This window comes from Suncus etruscus, chromosome 1, assembly GCF_024139225.1.
Source record: "Suncus etruscus isolate mSunEtr1 chromosome 1, mSunEtr1.pri.cur, whole genome shotgun sequence".
Classification (NCBI taxonomy): domain Eukaryota; kingdom Metazoa; phylum Chordata; class Mammalia; order Eulipotyphla; family Soricidae; genus Suncus; species Suncus etruscus.
In genome coordinates, this window is record NC_064848.1 from 155,265,744 (window position 1) to 155,280,702 (window position 14,959).

Genomic DNA, 14,959 nt, shown 5'->3' on the forward strand with positions numbered 1-14,959 from the left:
AGTGATGTGCAAAGATCAGAGGTTTTGCTCTCCCAGAGCTGCTAGTGTGAAAGAGGGAGAGGGATATCACCCTTTCTTCCTGTCCTTTACCCCTTTGGGGGCATGTTAAGTTCTTCATTCAGGAAATCAATCCCCCATTGATATTACTTCCAAGGTTTTTTCTTTGGCCCTTGAGTGGTGGCACTAGCCCAGCCCAGCCGCCTGTGAAATAGCAGGACATGCATTACTATTTGTTCTCTGCTGGCAGCTGCTTCTGCTAAATCCACCAGGAGGCTGATAGGTGCATTCCATCTTGGTGGCTCTGGTATCACCATGGGGTGCAGGATATTATGTCTTTGCCTAGGGTTGTGTCTGTGCAAGATTGGGTTTTGTGGCTTACTGCCTTTGTATGAGGAATTCTCCCCTTTGGCACAGTACTGTACAGTGATAATATGGTGTGACTTTGGGGCTCTGATAAACATTTTGAAATGAACCTATTAATATTATTTCAACATAAGGATCCAAGGTGAGGTGCTGTAAGGATTAACCTAGTAATGCTCAAGGCCTCCAAGACTATGCCCGGTGATGCTTAGATTGTGTGCTAGGGATGGACTTAGTCTCATGTAAGACATAGGCCTTAAACCCTGGACTGTGTTGGCCCCAAAATGTTTTTGATTGTATTTTTCCTTCTATTTGTTCCCTTTTTGATTCATTTTGTTTTGGAACCACATTTAGCTATGTTAAAGGCTGACTCTGCACTCAGGGATCACTTCTGGCTGATCCCTGGGCCATGTGGGGTGCTAGGAATAAAATCTGGGACAACTACATGCAAGGCAAACTCCTTACATTCTGTACTATCTCTCCTTCCCTTCTTCCCTTTTTTCATTTCATATGATGTGGACTTTTCTGTTATGCCCTTCAAGACTACATGGCACTTTGTCTATTGTTAAATATTCAGTAATCTGCCATGAACATCTTTGTCAGTAAGCTTTGAGTGTATCTATAATTTCCTTAGGCTGTCTTGCCAGACATGGATTTATTGAGACTCAGGGTATGTATGCACACTTTAATTCCTGAACTTAAAAAATAAGTAGCCCATTTTTAAGTAGTGAGTCCTCTGAAGATGGTTGAGAGGTGATTTCTGGATCATCTGACCCTCCTCTATTGCTTTCTTGTTGGTTGATCATGGGCAATTCACACAGGTAGAATCTTTAGAATGTCTTCCCACTGCTTGCATTGAGTCTTCTTGGGACTGATCTACCATGTCGTTGGCGTCTGCGTTTTGTGGCTCTGTGTCTGCTCAACACCTCACCAGTGTTTTGCTCCATGCTTGAGTCCCCTAATACTTGCAGAAATACAAATTGAGCCCATCTCTGTGTAGACTCAGTCCTACCTGATTCCTACACCCTTCATCACTAAGATAGGCCCTTTCATAGATGATTTCCAGTCACATAAATGAGGCACAAAGTCAGAGATTCCTGGAGAAAATTCTAGGAGTGGTCATCCCCATTCCCAGCCACCTGTCTCTGCTGCATAGTTCCCCATGTACTCAGACTCCAGGATGCCAGGTGGAGGGAGAAATGTTTACTACTAAGAAAGCAGTAGAAGGGCTTCCATTCTATCTGCCATCTCCCCTAAAATGCCAGAGTCCTTTTCTCTCCCCTCCATGCAGCTACCTAGGTGGACATCTTCTCTTCTGGTATTTTGATCATCCAAATATATGACCCAGTGGCAAGAAACTGTTCCATGCTCTTCTCCCATCTGGTTTGCAACTTTCTATGAAAATACATTGCATTTTGATCTTGCTTCTAAGGAGCAGAATATAACAACCAATTAATGAATGTGTAGCAAAACCCTTGATTGTATTTCCAGAGGTTGGGTTTGTTCCCAACCAACCTTGACAGCTTGCAGTCAGCCTCAGTTGACCCTCCTGAAACCTGAAGTTTCTTTATCTTCCTGTTAGCTGAATTTTATTTATGTTGTGGGGGTCAGAGGACAGAACCAAGGAAGACCAGCACTTTACTACTAAGCCACATTTATCGTCCCTGGAGTTTCTTTAGCTAGTCAAACCCTAGAGATTTTAAGATGACGTTGAAGGAGGAAGGAAGATAGAGAATAAGAGTCAAATAGCAATTTGTTAAAGTCATCCTCTCTCACCCCTTGGCCACAATCATTCCTTTGCCCATGGATCCCAGCTTAGCATAGTGCCCAGACCTTTACTGTCTCACTCTCTGGCTCTGGGCTGAAAACCCAGAAACCCCAGCTCAGACTATCAATGAATTGCCAGGATTAGCAATGTATATCCATTCTGCCCTCAGACACAGGCTGAAATAATCTTCTCTTTTTGTTTAATTTTTGGTTCAATTTTAGGTTTTATTATACATTTATTGGTGATAGAAACCATATTTATCTGCCATTAGTATATAGTCCTTCCTATGTAAGTTTTAAGAGTCCAGTGTTATACATTCTGTGTTTATAAGCCATCGGCTTGCCTTTAACATGCTCCCATCTATTTGACTGAAACAGCCCTACAGCTGGTTTCTTGCTATTTTTTTATGCCCTGTGTGGTTTGATGCGTTCCCCCTTTTCTCACTCTCGCATGCTTGCTCTCTGAAGCTTAGAGTGGGGGAAATGGGAAACAGAGATGTTGGCAGAGTATAGATTCATCAATATTTAATTTTTATGGAAATCATGTCCTAGAAATCCCCAAGGGGCTGGAAATTGTTCTGTGTTTTCAGAAGCCAGTGATGTTGCTGAAGCAGTTATGTTGTAAATAAAACCACATTTACTGTCTGCAGCTCTCCCATTGCTCTGCAAACACCCAGAAACTTGACAGTTTAATCCACTTGAGGAAGCAAAAAGGGTTAGGGTCACTGAAGGGGCCAGCCTCTCCTAGCCATGGTAGATGAAGCATCATGAGGCCTCAAAACTGTGGCACTCCTGCAGTTGGAGACAAGGGGGTACAACCATCACATAGAAAGACTAAAAATGCTGTAATTTTTTTAAACCTCTGGGTTTTCTGATGTTGGGGAGCCTCTGCTTAGAGGTACCAGACTTTTAGAACCCCTTTATGTTCAGAGCACAAATAATTGACTGAAAATTCATGCCTAGCAAATGAAAACTCATTTATAGTGAACAACTTTTAGGAAACTTGGAATCTAGAATGAATAGTTCATTTATTCCAGTTATTTCATCAGACAGATTCATCCATTACATACCCATGAGGTATCTACCATGTTCTAGACATGTTCCAGATGCAACAGTGTGTCCCAGGTATCCCACATCCCCAGCTGCATTCCTCTGGATAGAAAGAAATAATAAACCATGAAAACTAATAAAATATTGTTGAATAGTGATAGAATAATCAGAAAAAATGAAACAAGAGTCAAAAATGGTTATATACTTGTCTTGTATACAGTAGTGTTTATAGCAACTTGATTTGTCATGGCTAGAACTAAAAGTGGCCCAGGTATCCTCCAGATAAGGTAATGGGCCATTTTGATATAGCTATCCATGAAATACTACTCAACCATAAAAAGTAATAATCTGGGTCAGTAGATAGCTCACAGGGCTGGAGTGCATTTTCGAGACTTAAATTTGATTCCTGGCATTGCATGGTTCCTGACTATAGAACTTGAAACAAGTCCTGAGCACTACTGGGTTTGGCCCAAAAACAGTGAATGAGACAGTGTACTAATATATCATCTATAAAACAACATGGTAGGATTAAATGAATACATTCCTGAAAGCAAGAAGCCAAATACACAAAAATATGTACCCTATGTACATGATTCTGTTTATAGGACACTCTAGAAGAAATCAGATTAATCAATGGTAGAAATAAGAAAATTGTAGTTGTTTGGGGCTCCCAAGGGCTGATGGGAAGGATCTGAGGAAAGAGGCTCAGGGGGAATGCTGTGTTCTTTTTATGCATTTATCCAGTTGAATGAAGTGTCAGTGGTAAGCTTTAACTCTTCAAAACTAAATGAGAAAGCTCAACAAGGAAGTAGGGCATCTCCATAAGGGAAAAATAGGGTGGTATCTTGAAAGGACACTTGAAAAGGCCTCAGGGAGAAGGTGACTTGTATGGGAGGTGGAAGCCAGTACAAACAAAGGCCCAAGGTAGGACTGGACAGATGGTACAGCAGTTAAGGCACTTGCCTTGCCCAGTGCTGAGGAACTGGGTTAAATTTATGTCAACACATATGCTACCTCTGGAGTGATCCCTGAGCACATCTGAGTGTAACCCAATGCAAAATGTAAAATAATAAATCAATAAGTAAAATAAATAAAAGTTCATAAATGATGGCACAATAAGAAATGGAGTGGTTTCATTGGTCCAGGGAATTGATCTAGGAATGGATTTTTCTCAATGATCTTGGGATAAGTAATCTGAGGCCAAGGTTTCAATTGATGTCTCTGACCTAAACTCTGGCTCACAAGCTATCTTCTCACTAGGTCCCCACTTGTGCACCCCTTGGTCTATGTGTCTATCTCAGTCTCTTCTCATAAAAAATATCATCTCATGAGATCAGGCCCCATTTTCATATAATTGCCTCAAAGACCTGATCTCGTACCAGTGCTTATGTTGAGATCCAAAAGTTAGGACTCCAGTCTCTGCATTCTCAGGGATCCAGCTGACTCACACATCAAGGTTGGCTATAGTACCAGGGACAGGGACACTGGTGAATGTAACAGTATGGACACTGTCTGATTATACTACCCATAGTGATGAAGATGTGTGTCTGGGATGAGTTAGGACCAGGATTTGTGATGGAGGATGGATAGCCATGGTTGAAGACCAAGACTGCTATCCTTGTGATGCCTCTTCAGTAATGCATATCCATAGAGTATGCATCTAGAAAAATACATGTCTTCTAGAAAACCAGAAGTCAAGACAGGAGCATCTCTTGAAAAACACACTGTTGAAAAACAGTGTAGGGTCTAGTGCTGAAGGGAACTGCAGTCTGAAGAATGGGAGGCCCTGGGAGCTGGTGCCAGGTTTAGAGCTCTTAAGATGTACCTGTGTCTTCAAGGCTGTTATTTTCTTTTTGAGGTTAATCAAGACAAAATGTCCATGTATACTAACCACTGAACATGCTTTAGACATTCCCTTCAGTCTGAGCTTTGAAGGCCTGGAGAAGGAGACAGGATGAGGAATTCGGGAACCAACACTCAGGCATAAGCTGAGTATCAGGAAACTGGTCTGAGATCTAAGATATCAGAAAAAAATGGGAGATTAACTTGAACACTGTACAATACTTTTGTCATACACCTGGACACTCTGGGGTAGAGTTCCCTCCTTACACCATGTTACAGACAAAAGCATCTCGCTCTGAAACGGCCTTTGCTTACCCAGGCTGCCACAGAAAATGAACTATGACTGGCATGAGGCTTTGAGTCCAAGGTTGCTGAATCATGAACCTGATGCTTTCTCACCTCCAAAGTGTTTTCTCCCTGGAATTTTGAACACAAAACACAGGCCAGAAATACCCAGAGCCAACACCCACCTCTTTCTCTGTCCTTGGGAGGATTCATCTCTCAAAGCTCTTCCAGGATAGGAGTCCTGGAAGATAGATGCCTCATTCTTGCTGCCCCTCTTGAACCAAGGGAAACTAACCAGAGTGCTGGAGAGAGGTCAGATGCTACAACTCTGTTATAGGCCCGCTCCTAGAATATGTCTAGCTTATAGATGGAAATGCTAAGATTCTTCGCAAAGGAAAGAATGTTTATGTCCCCACTGAGCATGTCTGAGACTTTTCCAGTTCCAAAGGGAGCTCTGAATACTGCAAGTAAATAAATAGTTCTGCAAGATTGTGTGGACACAAGTATGTGTGTGCAGTTGTGAGGTGCATCTATATGCAACAGTCTTTAGGAAACAGAAATGGGGAGGTATATGTAAGGAGATGGAGAAGTAGGCCTGCTAATAGTGACAGCATTATTACAGCCCCATGTGGCAACTCAGCGATGAGTAAAGTGGGCCAAGGCCCTGGTGAGATTCCCAGCAGATGCAAAGTTGCTGCTCAGCCTTGAAGACCTGGGGAGGTAGGAAAGGCTGTTCTGGGGTTGCTAAACATGAAGACCAAGTCTGTGCTTCCAAGAATTGCCCTACGTAGGAGCTGTATTCAGCATTGTTCCCCTTTCCCCCTCCTATCAGACTCCCTTCTCCATCTCCTTCTCCTTCTCCTTCCCCACCCCCACATAACCCACTCAGCACCACTCACCCTCCCTTGTGTGGGACACTGGGGTACCATCTATTGTCTTGTGAGCACCTTGCCGAGATTCAAGAACCAAGATCCTACGCTTTGCCAAGCCATGCTGAGAAAACGCTATTGATTTTTCTCTTATTTATTTATGAGTTTCGCTGTAAACCCCAAATGAAAAGGTTTCTGCAGTTTCCCTGAGCATTGAGAAGTTCTTTCCACCCACTGCCTGCCACACACACACACACACACACACACACACACACACACACACACACACATTCCTCAATTACTCTCTCACACTCCTGTTCCAGAGATGTGACTCCTATCTGAATATGCAGGGAAGGGCAGAGATAAAATGAGGCTGAATGTTCCCTTGAGAGCCCCATAAAGAGTTGCATTCCATAACCAAGAGGAAGCAGGATCCCTGAGTGTTCTGATTACCCATCAGGATGAGAAAGCCAAGGGAGGCCTGTTTCTCTGTGAAAGCTCTAGAGTGCCAGAAAGTTGGACCCATCTCATCTGAGGCCTCAGAGCAAACATCTAAGGAGGATTGCATGACTTTGTTAGCGGCTAAAGGTGGCCCCAAAACTTTAGTTTCATATTCAGATCTCCCAGAGGTTATGCCCAAGCTATTTATCCTGTGTGGTGTCCGAAAGGAGCAAGAAACCATGTAAGTGCTTTCCAGAGGAGCTTGACCCACATTTCTGTTGACCCAGGCAACAGAGCACATAGTGGGGTGGAGGCCTGCTGTCCCCAGTATACCCATCTTAGAGAAAAGGTTATGTAAGACTGTCTCTAGCCTGTTCCCAACAGGCAGGGGACTACAAGTATGGGGTGAGGTGGATGATTTTGCACAAGGAGGCTGATCAAGAGAACCAGCAAGGACTCTATGCCCCAGTCAGGAGCATAGTCTGTCAGGTAATGATGTATCTATCATGTTTACCCTCTGCTGCCTGAGTTTGTCTGTCGCTCTGTTTCCTCTCTTTGATCCCTTTGATCTTTTGCTTGGAGGGTGCAGGCACTGCTCAGCCCTCAGACTCCCTGCCATTGGGAATATCTAGGGCAAGGTTTTGATTTCAGTCTGCACACAGGTCACCCATGCTGGAGTTCTGCTTTCTCCATACAGTGACTGCTGACTTTTCACTCCTTCCTGTGAGCTATAGCTATGCTGGGTTTCTCTTAGGTTAGTGCTGGCTTGATGTCAGCCCTGTAGTTCTTTCATGTTTCCATGGGAGCGCCAGACAGCCTGGCTGGCCCTTATTCTCATCTGATGTGCTTCCCTCTTCTTTCTCTCCCTCCTTGGCAGGAATTCCCCTTGGCCGTGCTCAGGGGCTGGGAGTGCTACTGTGCTTACCCCACCCCCAAGTTCAACCTGCAGGATGCTGTGGATGATATGCTATGCAACCAGAAGCTTGAGACCCAGAGGCTGGCAAAGTACTGCCAAGTCTACCAGACTCCTGTACAAGGTGAGTCCTGCCTGAAGGGCTGCCTCTGCCTCCACCACTGGGTGTGACATTTGGGCTGAGCTATTAGGTTTTTGAGATGGCAGATGTAACTTTATTGGTGCTACATAGAACAGGGAAGGTAGCTGCATAGTAACCAAGTATGGTTAGTGGCACCATCTTGGCATATGCTAAGGGCAAGGTCACTTCTGCACATAGAGGGCCAGACCCAGGACGCAGACTCTCTGTAAGGAAAACATCCCAATTTCCCTTCCCCTGAGTCTTTCTGAGGTGTACAAATGGAATGAGGAGATACCCACTGTCTCAGGGTTTCCTCCTCATTGAAAGTATCCCTATATCAGCCTGGCAGAAGGAACATGGAAGCAGGAGATGATGACATGATTTGTCTAAACTGGCTCCTTATTGGCCTTCCATCTGTGGGGCCTGCATTAGTCCTGCCAAGGCCCCAGTTGTCATAATCTGCAGTTCTCTCTGCTGTTCTGGGACCCAGGGTTCATCTGTGGCCACAGAGGCCCAGGGAGCTGATTGCCTCAAATACTGATTCCCGCTCAACTCTTGTGCTGACTTAGGCAATCTCATTATCATGAGCCTCGGGTTTTCTGTAGCCCTTTGCTCCTATTTGGTTCGCATGCATCTTTGTGAATCCCTGTGGTAGGGGTAATCAGTGATGAGTCTTGAGAGTGACCATTGTGGTGAATAACACTGAATAAATTTGACTTCTGGGCTTACAGATACTCGCTGCACTGACAGGACTTTCCTGCCCAACAAATCCAACGTGTTTGTGGCACTATCCAGTTTCCCGGGGGCTGGGAACACATGGGCACGGCACCTCATTGAACATGCCACTGGCTTCTATACTGGGAGCTACTATTTTGATGGGACACTCTACAACAAAGGTAAGTGAGTCTGCAGGAACCAGGCCCCATGTTCAACCAGCCCTGTGCTGTGGAGCTTCATGAGCACTTGAAATCCAATAGTGCTAAACCACACAGACCCAAGGCTAATGAGGGGTTCAGGGCAGGGCCTAGAGACAGGCTTTTCTATCAAGCCTCCTCAGAAGCCTCATGCTATATAGAATAAAAGAGAAAGGGAATGTGTAAAAGGGTAAGTTAGATGTCCTCTATCAACATTTCATGAACTTGCTTTAATTTCAGTTCTCAATAATTATTTGGACTGACATCATTTGCTCATTCTTTTATTCTTTTATTTGATTTTATAAGACAAAGGTAGCTGATCAAAATGCCGATTTTAAAATATATCCAAAACTCTTCAAGAGTTTTATGATTTCTAATCTTTTCCTTGTAGAAATAAGAGGCCTCATTATGCCAAGTAAATTCACTTAACTGTCTGTAGTCTACATGCTGTTTATGAACTACAATCCTCAGACAAGTCAAGTGGAATCTAAATTGGTGAAATATATTTTTCTGTTGTCAAGTGTTACTGCATTTTCTATGGGTTTCCTCAATATATTTGGCTTAGGAAAGGATGGTTGATAGTCTCAGGAAGGCCTTAGAAAAATATAGACTTACCAAACTTATTACCAAGTTTTGGGAGTAGGTTCTACAATCATCAACAAATTTAGTGGGGGAAGTGAAGATGGTCTGTGTAACTTAGCCCCACAATCCTTTGCTGTTAGCTTTTCTGGACACTAAAAGGAAAGTGACAGAGGAAGTCTAGCATCCTGTGGCTGCTGCTGCTCTGCAGTTCATCTGGAAGACCTTTAAGATGTGTTGGTCCATATGAGGCTAGATGGTCAGTGACTAGAATAGGCTGGAATAGGAGGTATAAGGGTTTGGAATGGGGCCAGAGCGATAGCACAGCGGTAGGGTATTTGACTTGTATTCAGCTGACCCAGGATGGACCTAGGTTCGACCCCCAGTGTCCCATATGGTCCCCCAAGCCAAGAGCAATTTTTGAGTGCATAGCACTGAGCATCACCGGGTATGGCCCAAAAATCAAACAAAAAAGAAAAAATATATAAAGGTTTGAATACTTTGTCTTACCTTTACCCAGTGAGTCTTGGAGCCTCATAGATATAACTGGCTAGATGTAACCACTAGCCTTAGTGCAATGACACAAATGAGTATGAAATTCTTAAGGCAGTCCCAATGCCAAAATATAAAACCCATCATATGTATTTGTGACCCAAATTTCAAAGAACAGTGACTGCCATTAAAATGTGCCAAAATGGTATTAAAGGCACCCTGGGTCTCAGGTTATCAAAGACCAGGTTTCCAGTGTATATAGCCTATGGTTTGACTCATTCATCCCAAGAACTTACTTGCTGTTTAACAGACTGGTTCAAAGTAGACTTTTGCTGTTTGTCCATAGCAGAATTGAGTTGGAAATGTGTTGTTTCAGATTGTGAACCCATAATTCCAGATTCAAAAAAGGCTTGCATCTTCCAGGCATCAAAGAATCCCTCCTTGGGTGTGGATATAAATGTTTCCCAGCCATTAAGAATAGAGGTGTGGGTGGAACTCATATGTCTTTCAAAGAGCCCAAGATAAAGTCCAAGTATGTATTCAACATGTCCCCAAGCCAGATGGCATGGGCTACATTGGCAGAGTACTATGGAGTAGCTTCAGGAGACACCTTTCCAGAAATACTTCCATAACTTTTTGTTCAGTCCCTATCATTGGTCCCCCTGTTGTGTTAACATTAACACCTGTGCTCTGAATTATAGTTGTTATTCCATTTCTAGACTGTAACCCAAAGACATGACCTGTCTCACATTTTTGTTATAATTTTTATTGAGACCAATGTGAATAACAAATCTTTCACAGTTATATTTAAGTTACACAGTGACAGTGAATTAGGGTAATTCCCACCACCAGCGTTGACCTCCCTCCACCATTGTTCCCAGTATGCATTTCATAACTCCACCTTTAGCCCCCTGGACTACTAGTGTAACAGGTCCCTTTTGTGTATAGCTTATTGTAGTTTGGATCTCTTGATTCTATTGTCTTCTTCATCCAACACAGAATAACACACATTTCTTTACTAAGAAACATGTGAGCTCTGTATAGCCTCACAAGTGCTAGGCATAGGCCCTTAGTGGGAGGGTAAGACCATAATGGCTCACATGCCTTGAATCTAATAATGAGAATCCTATTTCTGCTGTGGGAAGATGGGTAGAAGCTGAAGTCCTCATGGGAATACACAGACCTATATGGAGAAAGCTTGAGTCAGTTGCCATAATGTTTGGACATAACTACTACCTATCTGAGCCTTGCTTTCCTCATCTGGCTTGACTAGCTGTAATTAACTGACAGGGTTATTTGTAATGCTTAAGCCAACTCTCCTTCAAAATCCCCAAATATACATCTCTGCTCTCTGTCATGGGGCACAGTTAGGCCCTATGCCTCTTGTCTTCAGGGATCTGTAGGAGGTATCTTTCCCCTTTCTCTTACAGACTTCATCCATAACCATTATCTATATAACATAGGTTAGTAACCCAAAGGCTACTCCGTACAACTTTCTCTAGTCCCCTCTCAATGTAGTCACTTCTACTATGCATCCATAGCCCTTCATGTATCCAATTCTGGCTTGCCTTGGAATGAGTTTTACATTTACATCCACCCACACCATGGCACTGGGAGCCCATGGCACCTTCCTCCAGAGGTTCCTTGTCCCTTCTCTCCACCAGGGTTTAAGGGTGAGAAGGACCACTGGCGGAGCCGGCGCACCATCTGTGTGAAGACCCATGAAAGTGGCAGGAGAGAGATTGAGATGTTTGATTCGGCCATCCTACTAATCAGGAACCCATACAGATCACTGGTGGCTGAGTTCAACAGGAAATGTGCTGGGCACCTTGGTTATGCAGCTGACCGGAACTGGAAGAGCAAAGGTGAACATAAGGGACCTGTGGGGTGTGGTAGGACTCATGACAAGCAGGAAGCCCCTGGAGATGCAGGACCAGCATTGTTGGGCAGGGTTTTGTACTCATCCTCCCAGGGACTGGCTTACTCACTCCTTTTCCTTATCCTTCATCACTAGTTTCTCTTTCACCCCTCTCTCTGAGGAGGCACTTACTGAGATACATGACTTTTTGTCAAGAAACTTCCCAGGAGACCTACACCTCTTTCCTCTGCCTTCTCATACCAAGAATGAGCTGTGGGAAGACCCCAGTCATTAGATGCAGAGGCCCTGGCTTTGCATCACCTCTGACTTCTGAACAAACTTACTTCTCTACAACAGGGGGAAGTCCAGTTCCTGAGATCTCACCTGTGCAGCTGGGCCACAGTCAGTGCTCATGTATCAGTCCCCTCCTACCACCTCTCATGAACCCTGCTGTATCACCAAAGCAGCCTCCCACAGCCTTACTTTCCAGATGACACCAAAGAGTTTGCTGTGGCCACAATGTAGCAGGAAGGTGCCTTAGTCAAAACTCACATTCAGTGTGTTAGCTTGCTTTGCTCAGACCAAACACTGTAAACTTACATGAAAAATAGCAATTTTTCTACGATTTTGGGGTCTGGGTCATCCCAGATCTTGTGTGTCCTATGTGGTTTCCAGTGAGGACTGTCTTTCTGGTTAGCTGACTCTGGGTCCTCACCGGGCATATGCATGGAGAGAACAGTACTAAGCTCCCTGGAGAGAATCTCTCATAAGCATACTGATCCCATTACATTGGACCCTACCCTCATGGCCTCTTATATCCTAAGGTGTCCTATTGAAGCCTCATCTCCAGATATTCAGAGTGGGGGTCAGGGCTCCAAGATCTAAATATTTTCAATGAATAACACTCTAATTCTGATTCTGAGTGAGCCTTATTCCCCACTCTAACTTTTTCCATAGAATCAGTTTGCTAAATTCCTCAGTTGAATTACATTTGCAAAAACATTTCTCTGTCTGAGGCACTTGGACAAGGCACACAGGATTTAGTCATGGCCACTTGCCCTGGAGATAGACATGATCTGACCTTTGGGCAGCACCTTAAAGAGATACAAGTCATTGTGAATGATGTAAAATTTAATCAGTGGGACAAAGAGTTGTAACCTGGTATAAGTGAAGACAGGCAGAAGTCTGCTTCTGCTCCTGAATGGAAGGCTGACAAAGGTTCCCTATCCTTTCATCACCCTCTAGAATAGCCTCCACAACCATGTTCCACCCCTTTCCTGGCACTCCCGTGGGACACAGGCAGACTGAGCTTTGCTTCTTTGTCTCCTTCCCAGTTCAGTGACCCTGTCTGGCTACATATCTTGGCTTCTGAACTTCATTGTCTTCCTCTTGAGAGTAAGATGGCCACTATCTCTCTCCTTATGTTGATAGAAGCAGCAGACATTCTCCTGCATGTAGGTGCCATCCCAATCCAGTGATGCAAAAGTATCTATTGGAAAGATACTTTCTATAGTCTAAGACCTGTATACCTTCCCCACACTTGTCACCTGCAAGGCACTATCCAAAAGTCAAGAACCTATAGTCCACAGGAGATACCACTGGTTCTTTCTGTGAAAACGCCACAATTCTCTTGGCTTGGTCCTTTCTCTACCCCCCCCTTATACCCTCCAAAAAAAAAAACCCACCTTATTTCTTAATTTACAAAAAAAGAAAATCAACCTAATGGGGCATATTATCTATAGATTTGCAGCTGCCTCTGTGCCCATGACCTTTCCATATGTCCCTCCACATGACAATACCACACAGGTAATCACAGACACCACATTCACTTCATTCATCACATTCACATTATATAGAGGGCCTGAACAAGAAAACTAGCTCTCACTAAGATACCAACATCTGGTGATCCACCCAGGACTCAGCCCTATCACAACACAGCTATGCATAACTGTAAGTGAAAAAGTTCAGGTAAATGATAGTCACCTCTGCAGAGGCCTACCAGTTTTCCACCTTTCATGCACTACTTTGCCACATAGTCTGAGACCTGTATACCTGCCCCCATTTGTCTCCTGCCAGGCACCATTCAAGTCAAGAACTTGGAATCCACAGGAGAGACTACTGGTTCTTGGTTTGAAAACTCCACAATCCTCTTGGCTTGATATGTTGCCAAGAGAATCAGGGGAAAATGGCCCTATCCCCAGACTAACCCAGGGTTGCTCTGAGCACAGATTGCTATGAAGTTGTTGCTCATGGGAGGTCACTAAGAGTACCAGCTGATTCTATGCAGGGGTTGGTAGTGATATGGGATCATGGGCTGTCCTGCCTTGAGACCTGCCCAGAGCAGACCCTTACTCTGTCCTCTCTCCCCTATCCCAGAGTGGCCAGACTTTGTCAACAGCTATGCATCCTGGTGGTCCTCGCATGTGCTGGACTGGCTCAAGTATGGGAAGCGGCTGCTGGTAGTGCACTACGAAGAACTTCGGCGCAGCCTGGTGCCCACACTGCGGGAGATGGTGGCCTTCCTCAATGTGTCTGTGAGCGAGGAGCGGTTGCTGTGTGTGGAGAACAATAAGGAGGGTAGCTTCCGGCGGCACGGCCGGCACTCTCATGACTCTGAACCTTTTACTCCAGAAATGAAGGACTTGATCAATGGCTATATCCGGACAGTGGACAAGGCCCTACGTGACCATAACTGGGCTGGGCTGCCCAGGGAGTATGTGCCCAGATGATAGGCCCCAACCCCATCTGCCTGCTCACCCTGGGGTGCCCTTGCATTCATGAACTTGGATTAGTGGCCCCACCTCCAGTTCTGCTGCTGATGCTGCTATGTCCTGCAGGAGTTCCTCCAGGTGCCACTTCCTCCTGCGCAGGGAGACCTGGACACAGCCCCTTGCCCAGCACAGGTTCATAGGATAGACAGACAGAGCTTCTCAGACACACCTTCCTAGCCCTCCACATGCACGGTGCCTGCATCGACAGCCTGGATTTGCAGTTTCCTACTCAGAGAAAAGCCTGGATGCCAAATGTGTGTCCCCAGGCTGGTGGCTGCCTCTCACACTCAGACACCCACTGTAGCTCACTGAGGCGACTTCCCTGTTTCTAGGCCAGAGTTGTGAACTTGCTTGTCATTGTGCCTGAGGGCAGCTGAGTACAGTGAGCTCAGTGCCTGATGCCAATGGGCCTAGAGGTCCAGGCTACCTGTGTGACATCACAAATGTGTGTGGTGTCATGACAAAGCACCACTAATCCTGCAGCCCTGCCTCCTCTGTGGATGAGCTTATGGCACCATGCTCAGAGCTGGAATCCCAGCACATAGATCATCCTCAAGTTCTGCCCACTGACATCCTGCCCAACCTGAGTGCATTTAGGAAGGGCCCTTTCCTGCCTTGCTTCTTCCTGCACCTGTTGTCAGGAAAACTGGGCATTTTTACTATGCTCCAGATTCAGGGGAGTCCTAGAACCAACTAA

The 14,959-nt window shown here is 44.9% G+C and overlaps 1 protein-coding gene across 1 annotated transcript in view; it reads left to right on the forward strand.

Moving 5' to 3' along the window:
- The window catches only part of WSCD1 (WSC domain containing 1), a 41,394-nt gene extending 26,435 nt beyond the window's left edge, over positions 1-14,959 (forward strand). The window contains exons 6-9 of the mRNA XM_049782370.1: positions 7,492-7,651; positions 8,380-8,544; positions 11,298-11,498; positions 13,868-14,959. Coding sequence (XP_049638327.1) covers positions 7,492-7,651; positions 8,380-8,544; positions 11,298-11,498; positions 13,868-14,220 — 879 coding nt within the window. The 3' untranslated portion in view covers positions 14,221-14,959. The remainder of the gene's footprint in view (positions 1-7,491; positions 7,652-8,379; positions 8,545-11,297; positions 11,499-13,867) is intronic.